Raw genomic sequence first — 24,662 nt, forward strand, 5'->3', positions numbered from 1 at the left:
TGTTCGGGGAATGGTCAGGGTGGGGATATTTTACGTCAGAAGAACTTTTCAGGGAGGGAGGGGATTATCCTGAAAGAAGAGCCAACTTCCCGGCATTATTTGAAAAGTGAGTAGAAGTTAAACAAAAACAAGTTATTTCAACTGAAAGTAATGAGCAGGACTAAAACTTAAATGAGCAGAAAAGATTCCGTGTATGAGGGGGTTTTCCCCTCTTCAATACATTGCTCTTTACGCTAAAATTTGACTTTTGGCATCTCTGCTCATATGTGAAATAATTTCTGTTGGTTTTAAGTTTTAATTTTTCTGCTTACTTTAAGTAATTTCTTAGACTACACTGCCTTCCATTTGCAGAATTTAACAAGTGAAAATATAGAGAAAACGGAGTTTTAGTTATCCTTTTTGTTTTTCTTTATCTTTATATGTTGTGTTTGACTTAGCTTAGTACAATTTTTTTTGTTAATGAAGGCTTTCGGAGGTTAAGTCGGAATATTCGGACTTCTCCGAAAAGCTGATGAAGATTTGCTAGATGTTTTCCAGAGAAATTGCTTAAGGATTCTTCTGAGTACCCGGCTGACTGACCGTATTTCAAACAATAGGCTATACGAAAAATGTGGTTCAATACCGCTCTCTATGGCTATAATGAAAGAAAGGTTGAGGTGGCTAGGGCACGTTGTGTGGATGAAGGATGACAGATTGCCGAAGATTGTTCTTTTGGCCAATCGTCTAGGGCCAAACGGAAAGCAGGTCGTCCTCGTCTGGGGTGGGAGGACGTCATATAGAAAGATTTAAAGGAAATAGGAACTTCATGGCGGATGTGTAAAAAAGGGAGGCTTTAAATAGACTGGGATGGAGGAGGAGCGTGCGTACATGTGTTGGCCTCAGGCGGCATGATGCTATATTGAGTTCTTCATAGTAGTAGTAGTAGTATATTATTCAAAGTCTGTTGATTTTTTTGTCCACTGCTTTGTTTTAAAATGTTATACCCATTTTATCCAATTTTTCCATTTGTTAAATTCGGCTCTTTACTTTCTGTTGTAAAAACTTGTTTGTTTTTTATTTAGTAGACAAGAAGAAGCCATAAAAGCCCAGAAAATATCTACTGTTTATGCTAGTACAAAAACGAAATCTCTTGCTGTGACGATGGCAAAATTAATTTTAGACAACTTGTTTTAGTAGAAAGAAAAAATTTAATAATAATAATAATAAAAAGTAAACAAAAATAACGAAGCGATAGGGACACTGTCTATGGAACGTAAGCACAACTGGTTTTGTAACCCTTCAAAAAGTCTGAACGAGGTTTTGCTGACATTTCCTTTGTATCATACACATTTAGTTTCACTTCTGCAAAGCTCCTAGTTCCAGCCACTGAATATCTTGAAAAAAACCTGGGAAACAGAGAATATATCTTTGTGAATGCAAGCGCCTTTCTATATATACATGTTTAGCCCCACAGTTTTTCTTAAAGGTTTATATCAGTGCTTATTCCTGTAGTTGTGTTCAAAGACTGAAGTGAGCCGAGGAATGGTTTGTCTACTCACTATATAGACGAATAATTCGAGTACATGCTTGACTGTACTTCTTTAAAACTGTTGCGAGGCTTAGCACATGATTTATTCGACCCGCTGTAAATAGCTGTAATTGGTAAATTATCACAGGAAACGGCTAGGAACGCAACGGCACGCTGTTTTTCCTTTATAGACACAAATTTTGAGATCTGATACGAAGAGGGGTTTCAATCACCTAGGAACATTCCAATGTGTCCAACTATACATAACTAAAGTGATTGACACCCAAAGTAAACTAGATGTATTTGCTAAGCTTGAATTCCGATTCCTCTGCATTGCTGCGTGCTGCTCACCTAAAAAATAGAAAAATAACTTAATATATTTAATAAAATACTTCAAATAATTTATATTGAATATATGATATCAATATTATAAATATATTCAATAATGTATTGAATATATTTCAGGCTCTTTAACTTCACCTTCTTCAATTTAAAAATTCTAAATTTTGAATTTTGAGTTACCTTTTCCGAACATAGACAACTCTCTACTTTCTATCTGAAAGCAACTAGGTCTCTGGTTTCGAGTCAATATAACTTTAAGGTGTAACAAACGTCACTCCAAACTAAAATGAGGCCTGTCAACAAAGGTATCATAAACCAAAGGAGAGAGGGCATACAAGACGTTATCCCCTTGCCAATTTGTTCGAATACCACAATCCTACAGAAATTACACAATTTTCATCGTTATTTGAAGAATTTTACTTCTGAAAAAATAAAACATTTAAAGTTTTAATGACCCAACCTCAAATACAAATTTGTTTGGGTGTCAAAGTAAGGTTATTCACTGGATCTATTACTATCAATAAAGTGCAAGGATACAGAAATCGAGAAGGTAGTGGAGCTTAGATATCTTAAAAGTACAGGTCATTAAGTATCTGCTATAGCGATTCCACTCAAGAAGTGAAGTAGGTTAATCCTAATGAAATATACCAAAACATACTACTTTAGAAGCAAATTTGGGTTATATATTTGCACATTAGGGAGAAGGGGCTGGGAGAAAAATGTAGCAGGTCTGCATAGAAATTGTGTGAACTACAATTATTCTGCATATATAAATCAGCAGCAGATGAGGGTTCTCACCTTGGAGAACAACCGTCTTCGCAGTATTACGATACCAAGTAGATAGTTTGACTTATGTCGTCCTAGTCCTCAGTGATAGTTATATTAAACCACCAAAGATGGCGATACTTTGAGCACGTTATCAGTAAGTCGGAAGATAGATTCCCCAGGATGGTACTGGAATGTTGGCCGGAAGGATTTCAAAGAACAAGGCCGAAAAAAAAACACTTCCTCGCATCTACCAGTGGGACCGGAAGTACATCTACACGATAGTAAGACCACATTTGAAGAAGTATGGCCAGTAGCACATATGAGAGATGAGTGACAGCAGTCTAAGCATGTGGTACAGAGGTAAGGTAAGGGTAAGTATAGTAAACGGATATCTTTAACATAATAAGCTAGGTATAAAGTTCACACTGTATTAATAATGAGGATCCGTAATTATAGACGTCTCATGCATAAAAATGACTAATTACTCATATTATTGTATTGTGCGAACAAAGAGCATAACAGACAACAAAAAAAACATGTCAAAATATTTAAACAGAACTCCTATGTAAAATACGAGAGACCTGCTGCAAATATTAAATTTTATACTGGTCAGTATAAGATAAGATTTATTCATCATGAAATACATATATAATATTACATTTTACTATTCTCCCAAAGGCTCACTGGCCTGTAAAGAAGGGGGAAGACAAGCGAGTCACTTACTCAGGGAAATATTTAATTACTTACTCACAGAGAGAAGAGCAAAAAGGAGAAAAAATACAAATAAAGTAAAAACTTTAGAACACAAAGTTAAATAGGTTGAATAGACTAACTAAATTAAGTAAATTAAATAGGCTCCAATAAAATACTAAAATATAGAAAAAATGAGTAGATAAAAATAGCTCCTAAGAAGCCAAAGAATTTTTAACAGTTTTTTTTTTAACAGCCTGAATGAGTGGCACCTTCGAGCTGATTCAAGCAACTTATTCCATACAACGTGACTCACCAATAAAAGATTAAAATCTGACCTTACACAATGAGTAAAATGACTTTTAATATGTTTTTTTGTATTGCAAAGATTATAATTATTCTGATCGGACGTAAGAGATGACAGAACACTTAGGGGCTGGGGGAGGTCATCATGAAGCTGAGAAAAAGTAAAAAATTCACAGGGAAAAAATATACAGTGATTCGATATCGAGTAAAGGGATAACTCCTGAACGATCAGTTTCCTAGATGAGGTTTCTAGTTTTATTGTAAACCTTAGAAAGGGGTTTTAACAGAGAAGGAAAGGTTGGCATCCATATTATTGTACAGTAAGAAATGAAAGATTGAATCAAACAGTGAAAAAGGACTTTAAAAGTTGATCCAGGGAAAGCATGCTTAAGCTTCCTTAAAATAGCAAGATTCATGCATATCTTCAATTTAACAAATCAAGGTGACGCTTGACAGACAGTTTTTCATCAATAAGAATACCCAAAAACGAACATATCGATCTTTATATCTATGAATTATTCCATTTGGCTGGTGAATTTCAGATAACTGTGGATAACATGAAAAACTTGCGAAAGAATAAAAAAGCTGGACTTAAAAAAATTTAGGGTAAGATAATTAGCGTCAAGCCATAAAATTGGTCTCTCAAATAATTTTTCCAGATTTAATCGAAGCTCTGATACTCAATTTCCCGAAGTGCTAAGTGTGCTGTCATCAGCAAAACAAACAAGGACATCAGAAGATGGTGAATTATAGTTTGCCACTATGGGCAAGGGAAAGCTTAGGATGACAAAGTCTACAGCACTTAATAAATTTCTGATTTTTTACCATATAAAAAAGATTTAAATAAATAAATAATGGCACAAGCCCTAATATTGATCCCTGGGGGACGCCAAAATTCACTTTTGAGGATGAACGGAACAGTGGATCAACAGAAATTAAAATATCATTTAATTACGACTGAAACCAATAAAATACATTCCCCCTTGTGCCAAAATGAGACAACTTCGATAGAAGAATTTCATGGGTTAAGGAATCGAATGCCTTGCGAATGTCCAGTAATATACCAGCCGGAAATAATCCCGAATCTAACGCAGAGTGCGCCAAATTGAAAAGCATGTTCAGTGGGGTGTCATGCATGTGTTCAGTGGCGTGTTCAGTGGGGTGTTCATGCATGAACATGTCAAGCATGTTCAGTGGGGTGCTTCATGTGGAAATCGAATTGAAAATCATGAAGAAAATGTTTAGATTTTAGAAAAGCAAGAAGACGAGTAAGCATGTCTTTTTCAAAGATTTTCACCAAATACTGATAAAATTAAAATTTGTCGATAATTTGCTGGATCATTTCTTGGTCTTTCTTTATGCAAAACAATAATCCCAGCACGCTTGAGAGCACACGGAAATACTCCACATTCAAATGAAAGATTAACAAGTTTTGTTTGAGGCAAAAATATTGAAGGAAAATTAGATTTAACCATCTTAGTAGGGACCAAGGCCGTATCCAGGGGGGGGGTTACCCGGTTTGAACCCCCCCCCCCTGAAATTTTTTACCGAGTCGAAAATAAGTCGAAAATTAGTAAAACCTAGGTCAAAATCAATATAATTAGTCGAAAACTGAGTCAAAAATTAGTAACCCCCTCCCCCCTGAAAAAAAATCCTGGATCCGCCCTTGGTAGGAACAGAGTCTGGCCCAGATGAGGACGAGTTTTTCAAGCCATTAACTACTTTAGTTATCTCTCATTGTTACTGGCTCTAGAAACATAGATTTAAGACTTAAAAAACATAGGACTAATAATGTATTCTCTGGAACGAAAAAGAATTTTATCTTACAATCTTGATCTTTTGTCGTAATTTTATATACGAGACAATTCGATGTATTTGCTTAGGTTAATTGGATTTTGAGCGTGAATTCATAAAAATGGGTTTCAACAACCTTACCTCTTATCCTCTACCGAAAATACCAAGGCTTACGGTGTATGGTAAGAATAGGTTTAGTTCAGAAGCATAGGAAACCAATATGGTGGAAATAGACATTTCCAAGAAATTTTTCCTTTTTTTTTTTTTTTTTTTTTTTTTTTTTAAGGGAAATATTTGAGGGGGTGTAGAATATTGAAGTCAAAAGCATAAAATTTTGAATCTGAATTGACTGGCACTCAGGACTGGAGAAAGCCTCAAAATTAGGCAAAAAAATAAGTTCAAAATAGGGATAAAATCCTTTTTAATAGACAGTGTATAATAAATTTCACAAAAAATACCAGAGATTTTGGTCACATATACAGTGACCGTCATCAGTAGTAAAACTAAACTAACACAATTTAAAACAAAAGTTTATATACTAAATCGAATAAAACTACACACTGTTTAAATCTCTAATTCTTTTCAAATCAAAGGCGGAAGCTAGCCTCTTTGACCTTCTTGGATTCGGTTCATTAGCGTTCAATGATATAACATTTGGACAAAGGTCAACTACATTGGGTGAATTGAACTTTAATCTGTCAGATTTTAATAAATTATCATAGATAGAGTTCAGCCCATATTCACCTGTATTCCGATTCAAAGCAATAATCTTGAATAAGATTTTCTTTATTTGAAGAGTTTCACGAAAATTTTGATTTAAACCCCGATCCCTATAAATCAAAGAGACATTCTCGAACAAAATAAAATGGTCTGGAAAATTGAAAATAAGTTCTAAAAGGGCTGAAGTAAAATCTTCAGACTTAGAATCTTGCTATAAAGCCGAAGAAATAGAATCTTTGTGCTTTAATAATCTCATTTCCAAATTCTGGTTAGTACGTCCCACATATGAGCTTCCGCAAGTACATGGGATCTGATAAACCACATTTTGTTTCCCCAATGAAGTTAGATTCTTCCCAGGATCTGGATCTTCCAAGGATTTTGAACTTTTATTTATCGTCATGGAAAGGCAGTGTGGTCTCCGAAATAATCTAAGTCATATTTATGGGGATGATTTGACCAAAATTGTGTATAAATATATAAACACTCAGAAAAAACATGCAAATGTTATCAACCAGCAGGATTTTCTTCTACGATGTAAGAAGATGAGAATTGTGCCAACTTCGTTAAACTTCAATGTACAATTGGGCACTTTCAAGGAAGAAAATTTTTAACGAAGCTTACATTTCAAGACTTTAAATCACATTATTAAGTATAAAAGTAAAAAAAGAGCTTTAATAGTGAGGGATAAACTTTCCTTGGAAAATTTTATATAAAAAAAGGTTAGTGTAAGTAACTTTTGTTTTATCCACCAAACAGGAAAAAATAACTTCAATCATGACTTTCGCCTTTCCAGAGAAAGATTGCTAAAAAAGTTTTCGAAATTATCAATAAATAATGCGGTAATACCTTCGTCAATTCTTGGACCCGGTGTGGTTAATTTTTCATCAAGAACTTTAACGATACAAGAACAATCAGTGCTTGAAAAGGGTCCGAAATTTGGTTTTAAACCGGATAAAGTCCCCGTGGAAGACATTATCTCTTCAATAGAAACATCTTTGCATAAAAACGTAAATCTAATAACAGATGTTAGCTTAGTAAGAGCTTCTACTGTAAAAACCCTGTCTAATTTTGTGTTCAAACCGGAATTTCCTAGTACGACCATCAAAGACTTAAAAATTCTTAAAAACTTGAAAAAGGATGGTTCGATTACCATTACAAAAGCAGATAAGAGTAACGCTTTAGTTGTGAAATTAAATAAAAAAAAACAAGTTTTTTAAACTGAAAGTAAGGAGCGACATTAAAACTTAAAACGAACAGAAATTATTCCGTTTGTGAAAGGGGCTGTCCCCTCCTCAACGCCTCGCTATTTACTCTAATGTTTTTTATTGTTTTAAAAAATAAATTTGTGAGACAGAGTCAAACTTTAGCTTAAAGAGCGAGGCGTTGAGGAGGGGACAGCCCCTTTCATATACGGAATAATCTCTGGTCGTTTTAAGCGTTAATGTCACTTCTTACTCTCAGTTGAAAAAATTTGTTTTTTTTATTTAATTTCTGATCGTTTTTTAGTTAATGCAGCTTTTATTTTGGCTCACCGTCATTGAATAAGCAAACAAAATTCGCATAAAAATTTTACTTTTCTTTTGCTAAATGGATGTCTCTAAATTTGGTTATGACGTAATTTACAAATTAACTTACATAACGAACTTCTATATTCGTATATTTTTCTTCTGGCAAAAAATACAAAATTGCAGATTTTTGCAGATATGAGCTTGAAACCTATGTAATAGGGTTTTCTGATACGCTGAATCTGACGGTGTGATTTTCATTAAAATTCTTTCACTTGTCTTTCACTTTCACTTTTCCCCCTCTTTAAAAAATCGGGAAAATTTTCCCAGGCTCGTAACCTTTGATGAGTAATACTAAACTTAATAAAATTTATATATTTAGAATCAGCATTATAAGCACATTCTTTTGATAAATTTATTGACATCAAAATTCCGTTTTTAAAAGTTTCGATTACTATTGAGCTGTATCGCTTGTTTTTTTTTATTGTTGTTTTTTTATTACGTATGTTATTACGTATATGAGGGGGTTCTCCCCTTAGTCAATACCACGCTCTTTACGTTAAAAGTAAAAAAAAATTGATTCACGAACCCCTGAATCACAAAGGCCGTTTAATTAGAATAGATAGCTCTTTTGAAAGTACTAAAAAAAACTGTAGCGTAAAGAGCGAGGTATTAACTTGGGCGAGAACCCCCTCACATACGTTATAATTTCTGTTCGTTTTAAGTTCTAATGTTTCTTCTTACTTTCAGTTGAAAAAACTCGTTTTTTTAAATTTAATTTCTGATTGTTTTTTTAAATAATGCTTGGAAATACGGCGCCCCCTTCATAGAAATGTCCCTTACCCCAAAGAAACATCATCTACGGAACGATTCTCCAGAGTCCCCCCCTCCTCTAGCCCCCCCCCTCCAGAAAAAATCCTTCCTGAAAATGTCTGTATACTTCCCAATAACCAATAAATAATGCTGGCAAGTCCGGCGCCCCCTTGATGGCAATTTCCCTTCCCCCATGAAAACTTCCTTCATGGACAGATCCTCCAACATAACCCCCGACCCCCCCCCCCCACTACCAGAAAAAAACCCTCCTGAAAACTTCTGTATACTTCCCAATAACCAATACTATATGTTAACATTGGGTAAAGTTAATAACTTTTAGCCCTCCCCCTGGAGACTTCGGGGGATTAAGTCATTCTAAAAGACATATTTAACATATTTTCGACCCTGCTGAACAAAATGACTATCTCAAAATTTTGATCGGGTGACTTTGGGAAAAAAATAAGCGTGGGAGGGGGCCTAGTTGCCCTCTATTTTTTTTTGTCACTTAAAAAGGGCACTAGAACTTTTAATTTCCGTTCCAATGAGCCCCCCCACGATATTCTAGGACCACTGGGTCGATACGATCACCCCTGGAAAAAAAAAAACAAAAAAGAAACAAATAACCACGCATCCGTGGTTTTTTCTTCTGGCAAAAAATGCAAAATTCCACATTTTTCCAGATAGGGGCTTGAAACCTCTAAAGTAGGGTTCTCTTATACGCTGAATTTGATGGTGTGATTTTTATTCAGATTCAATGACTTTTAAGGGGGTCTGTCCCCTTTTTTTGAAAATCAGCCAAATTTTCTCAGGCGCGTAACTTTTGATGGGTAGCACTAAACTTGATGAAAGTTATATTAAATTGAAATCTGATTCTTTTGATGTATCTATTGGTATCAAAAACCCGTTTTCTTAGAGTTTCGGTTACCATAGAGCCGGGTCGCTCCTTACTTACAGTTCGTTACCACGAACTGTTTGATGAATACTGAGGACTATGAATCAAAATTAAGAAGTATACTAAATGATGAAAAAACATACAAGACGCTATCGAATAATCCAACAGACCCTTTTACAAAAAAGTTTAAGAACAAGTTAAATGTGCTTAAGGGATAAAGGAAAAATTACACCTCAACTTTATTACAAATGCCTACCACCCAGTTCCTTGTGCCCTAAATTATATGGACTTCCCAAAATCATAAGCCTAACCTACCATTACGACCAATTGTGTCAAGTACAAGGTCACCAACAAGTGTTTTGAGCAAGTGGTTAGTGTCAATCTGTAAACCACTTTTGTCTACACAAATTTCGTATATTAAGAATTCTTCGAATTTGGTTGAAAAACTGAAAAAAGTGGAAAATTCTTCGAATTCTTTGCTTTCAAGCTTCGACATTGTATCAATATACACAAATATTGATGTAGAAGCAGCCAACACTCTTCTAGAAGGAAAGCTGTTAAGAAATTTGGATTTGATTAGTGGCAAAACAGATTTGGAAGTTTCTGTAATTATGTATTTAGTAAGGTTGTGCAATAAGCTCTCTAATTTTTTTCAATTTAGAGGGGATTATTTCGATCAAATAAATGGTTTACCTATGGGGGCCCCTTTATCCCCTTTATTAGCTAATAGTTTTGTGGAGAATATTGAAACAATTGTATTAGATTGATATTTTTTAAAACATATTTTCTGGGGCCAGTATATGGATGTCATTATTTCAGTATGGGATTATGGGGAGGAGGAATTAAAAGGATTTTTGGAACATCTTAATTGTTTTGGGGGGGGGGTTAAATTTTACTGTTGAATTGGAAGAGAATGGGAAACTTCTTTTTCTTGATGTTATTCTTTTGAAAAATCAAAATACTCTGGATTTTTAAATTTACAGAAAACCGACAAATAACAATAGATTTTTGTCTTATAGTTCCGGTCACGCTCGCCAAGTAAAAATTGGTTTGATCATTTCTTTAACTGATCGAATCTTTAGTATTTGCTCTCCAAAATTTTTTGAGGAGGAGTTGTCTTTTCTAAGGAAAATACTAATAAGCAACATGTATCCAGAGTGGTTAATTAACCAGACTTTTTCAAAAAGAAGAAAAAGGTTTCTAGAGATTTCTAAGGAAGTCTTGGAGACAACTCGGGAGAAGAATGTTTTTTGTTCCTTATCATATGTACCCGGGCTAAGTGAAAAACTTAAAAGAATTTTACAAAGCAATGGTCTAAGGGTAGCTTTAAAGAGCAATAACACTTTGGGTAGTTTTCTAAATTCTGGGAAAGATCTAACTTTATTGGGGCAACAAAGTGGGGTTTATCAGATCCCATGTACTTGCGGAAGCTCATATGTGGGACATACTAACCAGAATTTGGAAATGAGATTATAACAACATAAAGATTCTATTTCTTCGGCTTTAAAGCAAGATTATAAGTCTGAAGATTTTACTTCAGCCCTTTCAGAACATATTTTTAATTTTTCAGACCATTTTATTTTGTTCGATAATGTCTCTTTGATTTCTAGGGACCGGGGTTTAAAGCAAAATTTCTCGTGAAACTCTCGAAGTAAAGAAAATCTTATTCAAGAATATTGCTTTGAATCGGGATACAGGTGAATATGGGCTGAACTCTATCTATGATAATTTATTAATATCTGACAGAATTAAGTCCAATTTCTCCAATGTAGTTTGACCTTTGTGTAAATATTATATCATTGAACTCTATTGAACCGAATCCAATAAGGTCGAAGAGGCTAGCTTCCGCCTTTACTTTGAAAAGAATTAGAGATTTAAACAATATGTAGTTTTATTTGATTTAGTATATAAACTTTTGTTTTAAATTGTTTTAGTTTAGTTTTACTACTGATGATGTAGTAAAACTTTTATTTTATCGTCATGGAAAGGCAGTGTGGTCTCCGAAATTATCTAGGCAAAAAAATAGTAAATTTGATGTTTGGTTATACCAGACTTTATGAAAATTGCCATATCGTAAACATATTTTTTTAAAGAAACTGAACTCATGTTAATTTCAGCATAAATTTATATGTTACAGGTAATGTTATAAAACCGATGATTTGGTTGAATTCCTCAAAGTTTCTTAGTATTTTGTTCAGGTCACTTAATTCAATTTAGTGATTTGATGAAATCATTCAGGGCTCGATCAAATAGTTGATTTAATGACATCACTGCTCAATATAAAGATATATAACAATGCAAATATACTTCAAAAACAAAAAGAGATATATAAATCAGATAAAGAAACAATGCTTCGCTGCCACAGAAAAAGAACTTCAGTTTAATTTAAATTTTTATTGCTAAAGTTTAAATGTTTCCGTTTATCTTTTCTTGTGTCAGAAATTTGTCTTTCAATTTACCAATAGGAATTCCAAGACAAACACCGACACAAAAACGTATAAAGAGACCGGCGTGTATAAAAACTAACTTTTGAAATAGTACAGTAGTTTCCTTTTGTTTGATGTCAAAATAATTATTTGTAAATACGTTTAATTCTTATGCAAAAGAGTCAAAAGAACAAATTAGGTTCGAAATATTTTGATTTATTACAAAACAATAAACTTTTCATATTAATAGAATTTATGTTACTTTGCAGAGTTAAGCGTATGCAGTAGATCCGTAAAAAACAAGCAACTAACAAAGACAGAAAGAATAAAAAAAATAACAGAAATCAGATGGGAAAAAATTAATAATTAATGTTTTCCAATTGACAATTAATGACACTTCAGTGTTGACACTCAATACTTAATTCTTAATTCTTGTCACTTAAAGAAAAACTTATAATTTTGTATATATGTGTCTGAGCGTTTTATACATATTTGACTTCATATTAAGAGGCATCATCCTGTAACTGTGTCCAGTGGCATATGAACTGCTTATGACGGTATATTTCCCAGTGAAGTATGGTTGTTGTTGTTGTTTTTTTTTGTTTTTTTTTTACATCCTATTTCGTACCCCTGTATTCATTAGTTTCAAATAAATCCGTTACTAAGTCAAAATTATGACATTCCTTCGACGTTCTCGTAAAGAATGATTAAAACTTGCTGAAAAATAAAAATTCCCTTTAATCCAGTGATTTTTGACCTTTTTTCAACGCGTTATTTAGTCTAAAAAAGATATGTAGATCAAATCTAAAAAAATCAATTTATTGAAGGGATAAAGCTGAATCCATAATTGTGGTCTTGTTTGAACTGTAGGATGAAAGAAATATAATATACCAAAGACTCGATCAGGAAATAAAATCTTCGACCGTAAAATTAAATCCAAATTATATAGTAGAATGATCCCTTGTCTCTTAAAATAGTGTTTCAATAAGAGAATCCCTCAAAACAAGAAGAGGAAATATGTGACTCTTTCAAACTGATCATTTGAGGGCGAACAGGTAGTAGGTTAATAACATTAACACTGATAGCCTTGTCTGATGGTAAAAGGTAAAGAATACAGCGTCAGCGTTCTTACAATCCTTGCCGGTGGTGCTGATCTCCGTTTCATGGCGCTTCAGCTAGGATTTATAATGGAGGCCTGGGGGCCAGCCATCCTTTGTCTTCTCACATCCTTCCTATTTACCTTCCCCGGATTTCTTCAGGTACCTATTTAGGGCTGGCTCAACTTTGGCTGAGCTTACAGAATCATGTCACTTATTCTCGTCCAAACCAAATAACCGGCGAGACTAGGACTTGAACCCCTGTCGTTTCGGATAAAGGGTCTCAAGTCTAGCTTGACTAGAAGACACCTTGTCCGATGCAGTAATATAATAGAGAGAAATATAAGAATTTTAGTAAGCTTTCGGTTTCTTCAGCAGGAATAAAGCCAACAGGAACAAACAAATAAAGCCAGGTTACAATCAAAACAATTAGCTTTCCTTTTTCGTTCAAGACATTGGGCGTAGGTATAGGGAGGGGCACAGGTGGGCAATGCCCAACCAATAAAGCGTTTTCCCCACCCTAGAAAAATCGTTCTTGTTAAATTGATTTATCCTCCCGAACAACCACTAGTTTGCAAAATATTATCTCAATAGTGACCACACTTTTCAAAACTCTTTATTACATGCACTATCATCGTAACTATACAGGATTTGTGTCAAGATCAGGTGCCTTCTTGTAAATTCGAATCGTATCTGCTTAGGGTTGCCAACTTTTTAGTAAATGAATATGTCCCTTGAACATCCAAAATTATGTAATTTTCAGCCAAATAATGTCCATATTTTGTCTATAATATGTCCATCTTGAAATCTCAGAAACTTGTTTTTTACGACTTGTAAACCTCTATCAAAGTGGTCAGTTAACATCAAATATAATGAAAACGAAGAAAATTTCATTTAGTACATCCATATAAAAGTAACTACTGTGAAAGCAAAACCACAAAACTCATAAAAACAAGTTAACAGTAAAAACTACTTCTGGGAGCTTAAGGCTCATCTTCCTACGAGAGTTCCTCTTGACAGGTATGAGGGTCAGCATTTTCACTTCTTTTAATAGCTTTTTGCCAGGCAGAGCATTTCTTACGCATATCATAAGGTCAAATCAAGGAGTCAAGCGACGTTACAGAGTACTAAATAAGCTGAGTCTTCCTTCAATCACTTCTGACTCTTAAAAAGAGCACTAGAAATTTCAATCTTCAACAGAATGAGCTCAATTCGAAGTTTCTACAACAACTCCTTCTATGCGAAGTGCCTTGGTCAGAAAAAAATTAATAATAACGCATTGTGCCCACATCGCTCTTCACTTCAATAGTGCTATTGCGCTGCCTATGATTTCTGGTTGTTTTGAGTTTTAACCAGTATAGGAATTTATATCTGGATTGTTGTTTGTTCTTTGGACTATTTTGAACAAAATTGCTGTCTCAAAAGAGGGCGTTGAGGGGGGGGGGGGTCTAGTTGTCCACAAATCACTGTTGGATCTCGAAAGGGAAACAGAGCTTTCAATTTCAAATCAAAATAGCCGAAAGTGAAAGTAGTATCTTATATGCTGGTCCAGAAGGGACAAGGCCTGAAGCATGAATATACAGTACAGTTTCAAGGGGACATGCCTTACCACGCTCAGTCACCTATTACTACAGACGGTACATGGGTTACCAGACAGGTTTCTGAGGCAACACCTATTTTTTGGGGCCAATCACAGAGAGCGGAGGCTACTCCATATACGGTAACTTGATTAGTAATTGAATTCAAATATAAGGAGTGATTTTTAACGTGCTCAAATGTTTATTGGACTTTTCTTTAATATGGTCAACAGCCAAAGCTTTCGGCTATTAGCATTCAATGGTAGGTTTAATGATGGCATATGGGAATTAATTACTATCAACTATACAAAGAATATGCACAGAAGTGTAATAGATTTGACGCCTACAAGAGACCTTGGTACAAGGTGTTCAATAGTTTAATGGGCTTTATATAAAAATGCGGGTTTCAGTCGTATGGCAAAATAACCACGTTTTTTCATATCATTTTGCGTAAAAGCTAACTCAATTTGCGAAAAAGGTATAGAATTTGCGAATTGGAGTGTATGAATAATCTTAATTGATGATTGAATAATAGGGGTGAGAATGATCTTAATTGGTGATTGGATTGTATGAAGGTGGTAAAAAAGGGTTAAACTGATTACCAGTTAAGGTAAGCCCGAAGGGGTTGTTGACTCATAGGCTATTTATTATAAATTTGGAATAGCATCAATCTATGGAAATGGGTGACGATGATAAAATGACCTTGTGGGTTGACCTGGCTTTACTTTTCCGATGTGTTCTGTATAATACACCAGTACCATTTGAACAGTGTTGTCATTATAAAATATGCTATAACAATCTAGTATAATAAAAAGTTGATACTAATAGAGATGTAGATGGCAAGAAAAGAATTTTAATAAAGAAATTCAGAACAATCCTTAGAAATCCTTGGAAATCAAGTAGTGAGACGATTATGAGTATGAATTGTCAAGGATCGTAAGCACCAATGATCCTAACCACCAAGGACCTCAACCTCCAAAGGTCCCCTATCCTCAACCTCCAAGGGCCCCCCTCCCCCAACTCTTTTAGGCACCTCCCCCCCCCCCATTTTCATACTTTTTTAACTTTATTTATCATTTTTTTAAACATGGTATTTTTTCAACTTTTTTTTACGTATCTAAAAATAACATGAGATATGCTTGCGGCTGTACCAATCATTCTCTATACCTACACATAAACACGACGCGGCTTTCCCAGTGATACTCTATGCCCAGTTATCGACACTAAATATGTTATTGCATGTATTAAATAAGTAATTTTTCCACATTGAAAGGATTGACAAATGCATCATATTTTTGGTTAAAAAGTGAAAACGAATGATTCGAGGAAAGTGTGTACACATGATAAAGTCATTGTTGTCTTGAATGCTGACAAAGAAGTATTTGAACTATGAAACAAGTACAAGAGGTAGCACCATTGGAAATATATGCGTGCGTTGTCATGACAGTGAGAGTTTAGATTTCTTTGGAGTACCCAAGTTTTAGTTTTCAGAAATAAGAACAACCACGTTTAAAATACATCTGATTTTATTAATAATAATAATGTATGTTTGTTTTTTTAATAAAGTTGGGTTTTAGTTTTTAGAAATATGAGCATCCCCGTTTAAAGTACGTCTGATTTTATTAATAATAATAACATATGTCTTTTTTAATAAAGTTGGGTTTTAGTTTTCAGAAATAAGAACGTCCACGTTTAAAATACATATGGTTTTATTAATAACATTTGATTTTTTAATAAAGTTGGGTTTTAGTTTTCAGAAATATGGGCATCCCCGTTTAAAATACATCTGATTTTACTAATAATATTTTTTCTTTTAATAAAGTTGGGTTTTAGTTTTCAGAAATAAGAACACCCACGTTTAAAATACATGTGATTTTTATTAATAATATTTGATTCTTTAACAAAGTTGGGTTTTAGCTGTCTATTTGATTTTTTAATAAAGTTGGGTTTTAGTTTTCGGATATGAGAACACCCACGTTTAAATACATTTTATTTTTATGAACAATATTTGATTTTTTTAAAATAAAGTTGGGTTTTAGTTTTCAGAAATACGAATATACACATTTAAAATACATATGATCTTATGGATGTTATTTGATTTTTAAAATAAAGCTTGGTTATAGTTGTTAGAAACAGAAATACCCAAGTTTAAAGCACATCTGGTTGTATCACTAATATGGGATTGTTTTTAATAAAGTTGGGTTATAGTTTTGAGAAATAAGAACATCAATGTTTAAAATAAATGTGATTTTATTAATAATATTTGATTTTTTAATAATGTTGGGTTTTAGTTTTCAGAAATATGAACACCCATGTTTTAAACAAATTTTATTTTATTAATAATATTTGATTTTTTAATAAAGTTGGGTTTTAGTTTTCAGAAATAAGAACACCCACATTTAAAATACATGTGATCTTTATTAATAACATTTGATTCTCTAACAAAGTTGGGTTTTACCTGTCAGAAATATGAATATCCCCGTTTAAAATACATATGATTTTATTAATAATGTTTGATGTTTTTTTAATAAAGTTGGGTTTTAGGTTTCAGAAATAAGAACATTCATTCTTAAAATACATCTGTTTTTATTAATAATATTTCATTTTTTTTTAAATGGGGTTTTATCTTTCAGAAATAGGAAAATCCCCGTACTGACACATTTTCACCACAACATCTTCTGCCCTGTTTTCACCTTTATTTATAGATGGCAGCACTCCAGCTCAAGTACAAGAGCGTAGTGAGAGACATGCAAAAATTTAGGTTCATTTAGGTTCACTTATCGTGGCGCCACGATACTGGTCCTGGTTGAACTTCCTTGAAGTAATGATATTAGGGCTGTCTTAAATAGTTTTTTAAAAACTCTTTTCAGTTTTAATGATTAAATTTTAATGCAAGTTTTTTTTATATTGTTTTTTATTCTCTTCGTTTGTTTTGATGAGGAGGGCCCTTGGATATAGGGTCGAAATATTCATTTAAAGTTATCTTCCACTGTCTTGTATAAAAATTTCCCTGTTGTTCTTATTATTCTTTATGATGGAAAGGCAGTGTGGTCTTCGTCGCTATTTAGTCTAGCTTATGGTGGATGTTCTTATTTCTGAAAACTAAAACCCAATTTATTTTAAAAAAATCTAATATTGTTAATAAAATTAGATGTATTTAAACGTGGATGTTCTTATTTCTGAAAACTATAACCCAACTTTATTTAAAAATCAAATATTATTAATACAATCACAGAAAATCAAATATTATTAATACAATCAGATGTCTTTTAAACGCGGATATTCTTATTTCTGAAAAATAAAACCCAACTTTTTTTGGACAAAATTATTAATAAAATCATATGTATTTTAAACGTGGATGTTCGTATTTCTAAGAACTAAAGCCAGACTTTATTAAAAAAAGCAAATATTATTAATAAGATCTTATGTATTTTAAATGTGTATGTTCTTGTTTTTAAAAACGAAAACCCAGCTTTATTTAAAAAAACAAATATTGTAAATAAAATAAGATATATTTTTGACTTGGATGTTCTTATTTCTGAGAACTAAAACCCAAATTTTTTGAAAGACCAAACATTAATAATAAAATCAAATATATTTCAGACGTTGATATTCTTATTTCTGAAAACTAAAACCCAACTTTATTAATAAATCAAATATTATTAATAAAATCAAATGTATTTCAAACGTTGATATTCTTATTTCTGAAAACTGAAACCCAACTATATCTAAAAAAAAAATTATTAATAAAATCAGGTGTATTTTAAATGTGGATTTTCTTATTTCTGAGAACTAAAACCCAACTTCTTTGAAAAATCAAATACTATTAATAAAATCAGATATATTTTTAATGTGAATGTCCTTATTTCCGAAAACTATAACCCAACTTTTTTTATCATATGTATTTTCAACGTGTATGTTCCGATTTCCGAAAACTAAAACCGAAACTTTATTAAAAAAAATTATCAAACATTAATAATAAAATTAGATGTATTTTAAACGTGGATGTTCTTATTTCTGAAAACTAAAACCCAACTTTATTAAAAAATTAAATATTATTAATAAAATCAGATGTATTCTCAATGTTAATATTCTCATTTCAGAAAACTAAGACCCCACTTTATTAAAAATCAAATATTATTAATAAAATCAGATTTATTTTTAAGTCGGATGTTCCTATTTCCGAAAACTATAACCCAACTGTATTAATAAATTAAATATTATAATTAAAATCAGAGGTATTTTCAACGTGAATGTTCTTATTTATGAAAACTAAAACCCAACTTTATTAAGAAATCAAATATTAATAATAGAAACAGATGTATTTTAAACGTGGATGTTCCTGTTTCTGAAAACTAAAATTCTCTCTGCCTGTATGTCAGGACGGGCTTGTCTTTGAAGATTTTTGATAAAATTATTCAGTTCATCTCTCTCGGACTTTGGTAAAGGTTCTGTTAAAGTATCTCATTTTCTAATATATCCCCTGTGAGCCTGCTAGCAGTATCTTTATCTCTGAAAATTCCCTTTCTTACGTCTCTGACTTTTTTAATAGATATTCTAAACGTATGATGTTCTAGCATACTCTAAAAATAAAGAGCATGTAACAAAGTAATGTATAATATATTTTTAATGAAATAATGAAATGTAGAATATTACTATAAAAAATATGTTCCTTACAATATTATACATTATTAATATCATTTGAAAAATTTTAGACATTTAGAATCTGTTCCATTATAGAATTTATCTTGTTCTCTCTTGAAAGTGTAGCTATTCTTTTCTCTTAGTTCATAATGAGTAGAATAATCATTCATCCATTATGAGTCATATACAATTTTTACTGGGGTGTCAACTACAGATTCAATCTGCATTTCATCTTTGGTACTATTGGGCTCATTGACTATATGATCCATAGCAGTAATAACGTTCGCATGTGCTTCATTGTCCATCAAGTCGTCTTTATATTCATTGATGATATTGTGTGACAATGCTCTTTTTATTCTGCTAGCGATTTAATTGTCTATTCTCACGTTGTGTTAGCACAGGTAACAGTTCTGGCACGTAGACATGATATGATTTGTTAAATTATTGCAGCAGTTGGCTTTTCTTTTCCCCTTTGCATTCATTTGAATACTAATACCAGAACGAGGGCAATAAGATGTATCAGTAGGTAATGTGTTACTAGAACCATGAGATAGAAGATGCCCCTCTTCATCAACTATTATTTTTATATTGGCATTCCTTTTGAGCACTATCATCTCTGGTAATGATACTCTTTCATATCCATTTACAGGTGTTTATTTACAATACCTGTAATGGATACTTGCATATCCATTACAGGTGTTTCCATTCGGGGTTATAAAACTAGTGCTTTGTTGAAACCTTTTTCGGTAGCGGAAGCGGTAGCGGTATTTCGACACTTCGACAATTAATAAAACCTTAATGGAAAAAAAGAAGGAAAATCTTTGTACATTACTATCCTTTTTCATAAGATTTTCGAAATTATTTACTGGTGTTTCAATTCAAGGTTATAAAATTAGTGCTTTGTTGAAACCTTGCTCGGTAGCGGAAGCGGTAGCGGTATTTTGACACTTCTAAAATTAATAAACCCTTAATGGAAAAAAAGAAGGAAAGTCTTTGTACATTACTATCCTTTTTCATCAGCTTTTTGAAACTCTTTACTGGTGTTTCCTTTCGGGGTTATAAAATTAGTGCCTTGTTGAAACCTTGTTCGGTAGCGGTAGCGGTATTTTGACACTTGTAAATATTTATGATGAAAATGGGTAAACATTTTCAAATACTATACAAAGATTAAAAAATATTAAACCCTTTCAGCCATTCACACATTTTCCAGAAAAAAAATTTGGCAGCAACTTGAGATGTTTCTTGGTTTAAATGCTTTCTACATTCTAGTTCGTAGGGACTTCATTAAGGAAGGAGTTCGTGACCAACACGAATTTTTTCTGAAAATTACCTACAACAACTGGAAGAAATACCCGAATGAATGTGGAATCTTCACTCCATCTCGAATGTACTATAAAATATGCTTCATATCAAAAGTCTGAAAAAATGGGGATGTCAACTGGCAAGTTCTAAAACAACAAAAGCAGGATATTATTGAAAATAGAGATTATTTATTAAGACCTATAGATATAATACTGACCCTTGTAAGTCAGTGTTTGCCTTTGTTTGCCAGTGGGCACGAAGAGGACTCCTCTTTAAAGAAGAGGAGCACAACTTGTTTTCTTGAAACAAGTCAACTTTTTCCGAAGTGCGACAAGAATTTTGTCACAAACTTTGTATTATTGCACTCTAGATATCCAAAATGAGATCATCGGTATGACAGCATAACTAACTAGGAAGGTAATTGCAAACCTTACTGGAAATTTTAGAAAGGTATTGCACTTTGTGTGAAGGCAAAGAATGACATCATTATAATGAGGTGTCATTTACACACCTCTCAGTAAACTGCTTGATAACTTTCAACCTTTGTCAACTTCAATAAAACACCGATACATAGTAAAAATTAGGTCACTAAAATTGAGAACATACTGTGACTCTCCATCAGCTCGTTGGCTGCCCTGGCCCAATCCCCTACCCCTAGCATAAATCCCTAGCCGTGCCAATGATTACGACAGATAATAAAATTGTCTTCGCATAACCAATAAAGTCCTGTAAGTAGGGAAAGGTACACATAGAAACACGAATAAGCCTTCAGACCCACCGTCAACTTGTCACTGAATGTTTTATTCTACTAGCTGAACAGCTAAGTTAGGGGAAAAGCATCAGACTGTAAATTTATGGCCACCTAAAGAAAGCTTTTTACCAACGAAATGTTTAGAAGAAGACCTTGAACTGGGAATTTCAATTTTGATCAAAGAATAGATATAATATTAATGAAAAATAATATATTTTCTATCCAGTTTGCAACAATGAAGACAAATAGGCGGAGCAAAAAAAAAGAAAAGAAGAAATAAAGCATGGCATATCACTCATCTACTTTCATTTAATAATATACCTTATAATACACCCGTATCACTCATATAAAACGCTCGATAATGCAATCACATTACTCATAGAATACCCTCTATAATACACCCACATAATGCGCTCATCTTAAAGCATAGAAATGTGCTCATCCACAAGTACAAAATATTCACGCTAACTTACTACTACAGTACTAGAACAGTTAAAGGTAAGTCAGCAAGGAACTGTGTGTTTCGGTTGCAAGCTCTTGCCTCTATATATATATATATATATATATATATATATATATATATATATATATATATATATATATATATATATATATATATATATATATATATATATATATATATATATATATATATATATATATATATATATATATATATATATATATATATATATATATATATATAAATTTATACTTATCTATATATGTTTACAATATATTTAATTAAAACAAAGATGACCATAGAAAGCTGTGAGAGGGCTCATTCAACCTGAAATTGCGATATATAGTGTTAAATTTGAGACTACAAGGAAATTCAAATCCTTTCACCATCATTTTAGTTTCCAGGTGCTCCGGTAACACCACATGGTATTGGATCAAAATTTGAAGATAATAAGCTACTGCAAATAGTAAACATATATGAAAACCTATATTTGTGTAAAAGTTTGGGGTGGTGCATAGCAACTGGAAGAAAAAAGCCTTATAGAAGCCAAATTAGTATGCCAATCGTTTTTTCTCTGCAAGGCACATTAAAAGTCATTTCATTTCCAGTTAATTCGTAGTCGAACCATAGTTCAAATCCCTTCGGAGAGTTGAAAGGTTTTGAAATAAAGTATACGTCTTGTAAAAGGTGATAAAACTATAAAATTAAAAAAAAAACTTTTCAGAGATTGCCGAAGACACAGCAAAAAATTTTCAATTTAAAATGTGCTAAACTATTGGAAAATGGCCGTTTTGTTTGTCTAGATCAGTTTTGTCCAGTTTGCATAGTTTTTAAGTAGCTTTTCGCATAGCTAGTTATGTTGATTTATTAAAAATGAACGTAAACAAACAAATAAAACCATGTTTCACAATCAGAAGCAATTAGCTTTCCTTTTTTATTCAGTATCATTGGTTACACCATAAAAAAAGAAATCGTTTGGGAAACCATAGCTAATAAAGGACTATAAAAACATCAATTCAAAAAATATATCTTTAGAAACTCGCTATAAATTATGGCAAGTCAATTGGGGTTTATTACTGTCTATAATGAACAAAATAATGAAAAACTGATAACGCGGTCAAACCGTTAATGGGGATCAAGAACAATCGAACATCAGGCATAGTCTTCAGTATTCAAAAAAGAGAATTTTGACAGCAATCTTTAACAAGCAGTTCGTGGTAACAAACTATAAGTAAGGAACGATACGAGCTTCTTTTAAGATTTCGATTTAAGATTTCGATTTGAGATTTCGATTTTAAGAATCGAAATTCTTAAAAAGAGAAGTTTTAATGACAATACGCGCATAAAAAAATCGCCTTTTATGGGGATTCCATATTTATAAAATTCATCAAACTTAGAGTTGCCCGTCAAAATACAAGAACCTGAACAAATTTTCTTGATTTTCTAAAAAGAGGAAAAACATCCTCAAAAGGGCAAGTGATTTTGATGAACAATCAAATCGTTAAATTCAGCATATTAGAGAACCTCGTAGTAGAGATTTCAAGGTTCTATCTACACTCTACAGAAATATGGAATTTTGCCCTTTTTTCAAGATGAAAGATCATGGATAAGTCTTGATTTCTCTTTGTTGTTGTTGCTTTTTTTTTCCCGGGGGCTATTGTATCGAGCCAATAGTCCTAAAGGATTTAGGCTCCTTCAAAACATATATAAAAGCTTTATGTCCTTCTTAAGTAACAAAAAAGTTCGTGGCGCAGTAAACTTCCGTTTTCTCCCATATTTTGACAGAAAACTTTAAATTTTTCCCAAAGAGGACGAAATTGCGAATGATTAAAAATGTTGAGTTGGCCTATCGATTTATAATGATTGAAAAATTCATTGTATTGCGGCTCCAAGCTTCAAAGGCACATTGCCGTGCAGTGGCCCATTTCTTCCTAAAGAGTCACTTTGTCTAATGGAGATTTTATCCCTTTTTTTCGTAGATTGGGCAAATATTTTCAGGCTGGTAAATTTTTGTGAATTTACTTATTTGGAATTACCTAAAATTTGTTTTTTGTTTAGAGTTATGGTTACTATTAGCACGAGTCGCTCCCTTTTTACACTTTGTTGTCTCTTTCATGCTTACCTGTTATAGTATCTGCTTTATTAGAGTTTGACTTGGTTATTTTTTATAATTTCTTTTGGTTTTGGGTTTCATTTATTTACTGACGATAATTTCTGGTAGTTCAGGATTGAAAAATCATTTGAAATTATTTCTGCTTGTCTTTGGTTTAATGTAGCTTTTCACTTCTCATTGAAAAACTTCTTTTGTGGAAAAATTTTTTTTAAACAAATTTCTGTTCATTTTTAATTTAAAAAATAATACTTAAATTTTTTTTAAAATAATAAGGCTCCAGGTGCTGATACTGTGGTAAATGAGTTCCTTAAATATGGTGGTTCTGAGGTTACAAATACGTTACTGAAGATTATGAATATGATTTTTGAAAAAGTAAAAGAACCTAACCATTTTAGGAAAACCTTAATTAAACCAGTGTATAAGAAAGGTGATAAGAGTGAGTGTGCTAATTATCGAAGCATTAGACTGGTCTCTGTAGGTAGCAAATTACTTAGTAATATGATACTTTTTAGACTGAGAGATGCCGTAGACAAAGTTTTAAGAGAAGAACAGTGCGGTTTTAGAAAAGATAGATGATGTGTTGACCAAATTTTCACTCTTAGGCTAATAATTGAGAAGTACCTGAGTTTTCAAACACCTTTGGTCCTCAGTTTTATAGATTATGAGCAAGCGTTCAATTCTGTTGATAGAAGAGCTTTAGTAAAGGTTTTATCCTTGTATGATATACCAAACATATACATTATAGTGATTAGTGCTATGTACGAGAATAACACTGCTGCGGTTAAGGTAGGAAATGAGGTTAGCAGCTGGTTTTGTATTAAATCAGGATTATTTTGATGGAGTTTGTCTTAAGGAGCACAGGAAAGGCAATGGGAGACCACGGAATCAAATGGGGAGGAAAAAGTCTACTGGACTTAGATTATGCTGATGATTTAAGCATCCTAGATGAAAG

The 24,662-nt window shown here is 32.7% G+C and overlaps 1 protein-coding gene across 2 annotated transcripts in view; it reads right to left on the reverse strand.

Annotated features, from left to right (window-relative positions):
* Positions 1–1,178: 1,178 nt before the first annotated feature.
* LOC148950969 (zwei Ig domain protein zig-8-like) overlaps positions 1,179–24,662 on the reverse strand; it is a 523,998-nt gene continuing 500,514 nt past the window's right edge. For both annotated transcript variants that reach the window (XM_089090532.1, XM_089090531.1), the window contains exon 6: positions 1,179–1,858. In XM_089090532.1, the coding sequence (XP_088946658.1) occupies positions 1,737–1,858 (122 nt within the window). In that variant the 3' untranslated portion in view covers positions 1,179–1,736. The remainder of the gene's footprint in view (positions 1,859–24,662) is intronic.

This window comes from Artemia sp. Qi Xiang Cuo, chromosome 6 (assembly GCF_049724085.1).
Source record: "Artemia sp. Qi Xiang Cuo chromosome 6, ASM4972408v1, whole genome shotgun sequence".
In the NCBI taxonomy this organism is placed as follows: domain Eukaryota; kingdom Metazoa; phylum Arthropoda; class Branchiopoda; order Anostraca; family Artemiidae; genus Artemia; species Artemia sp. Qi Xiang Cuo.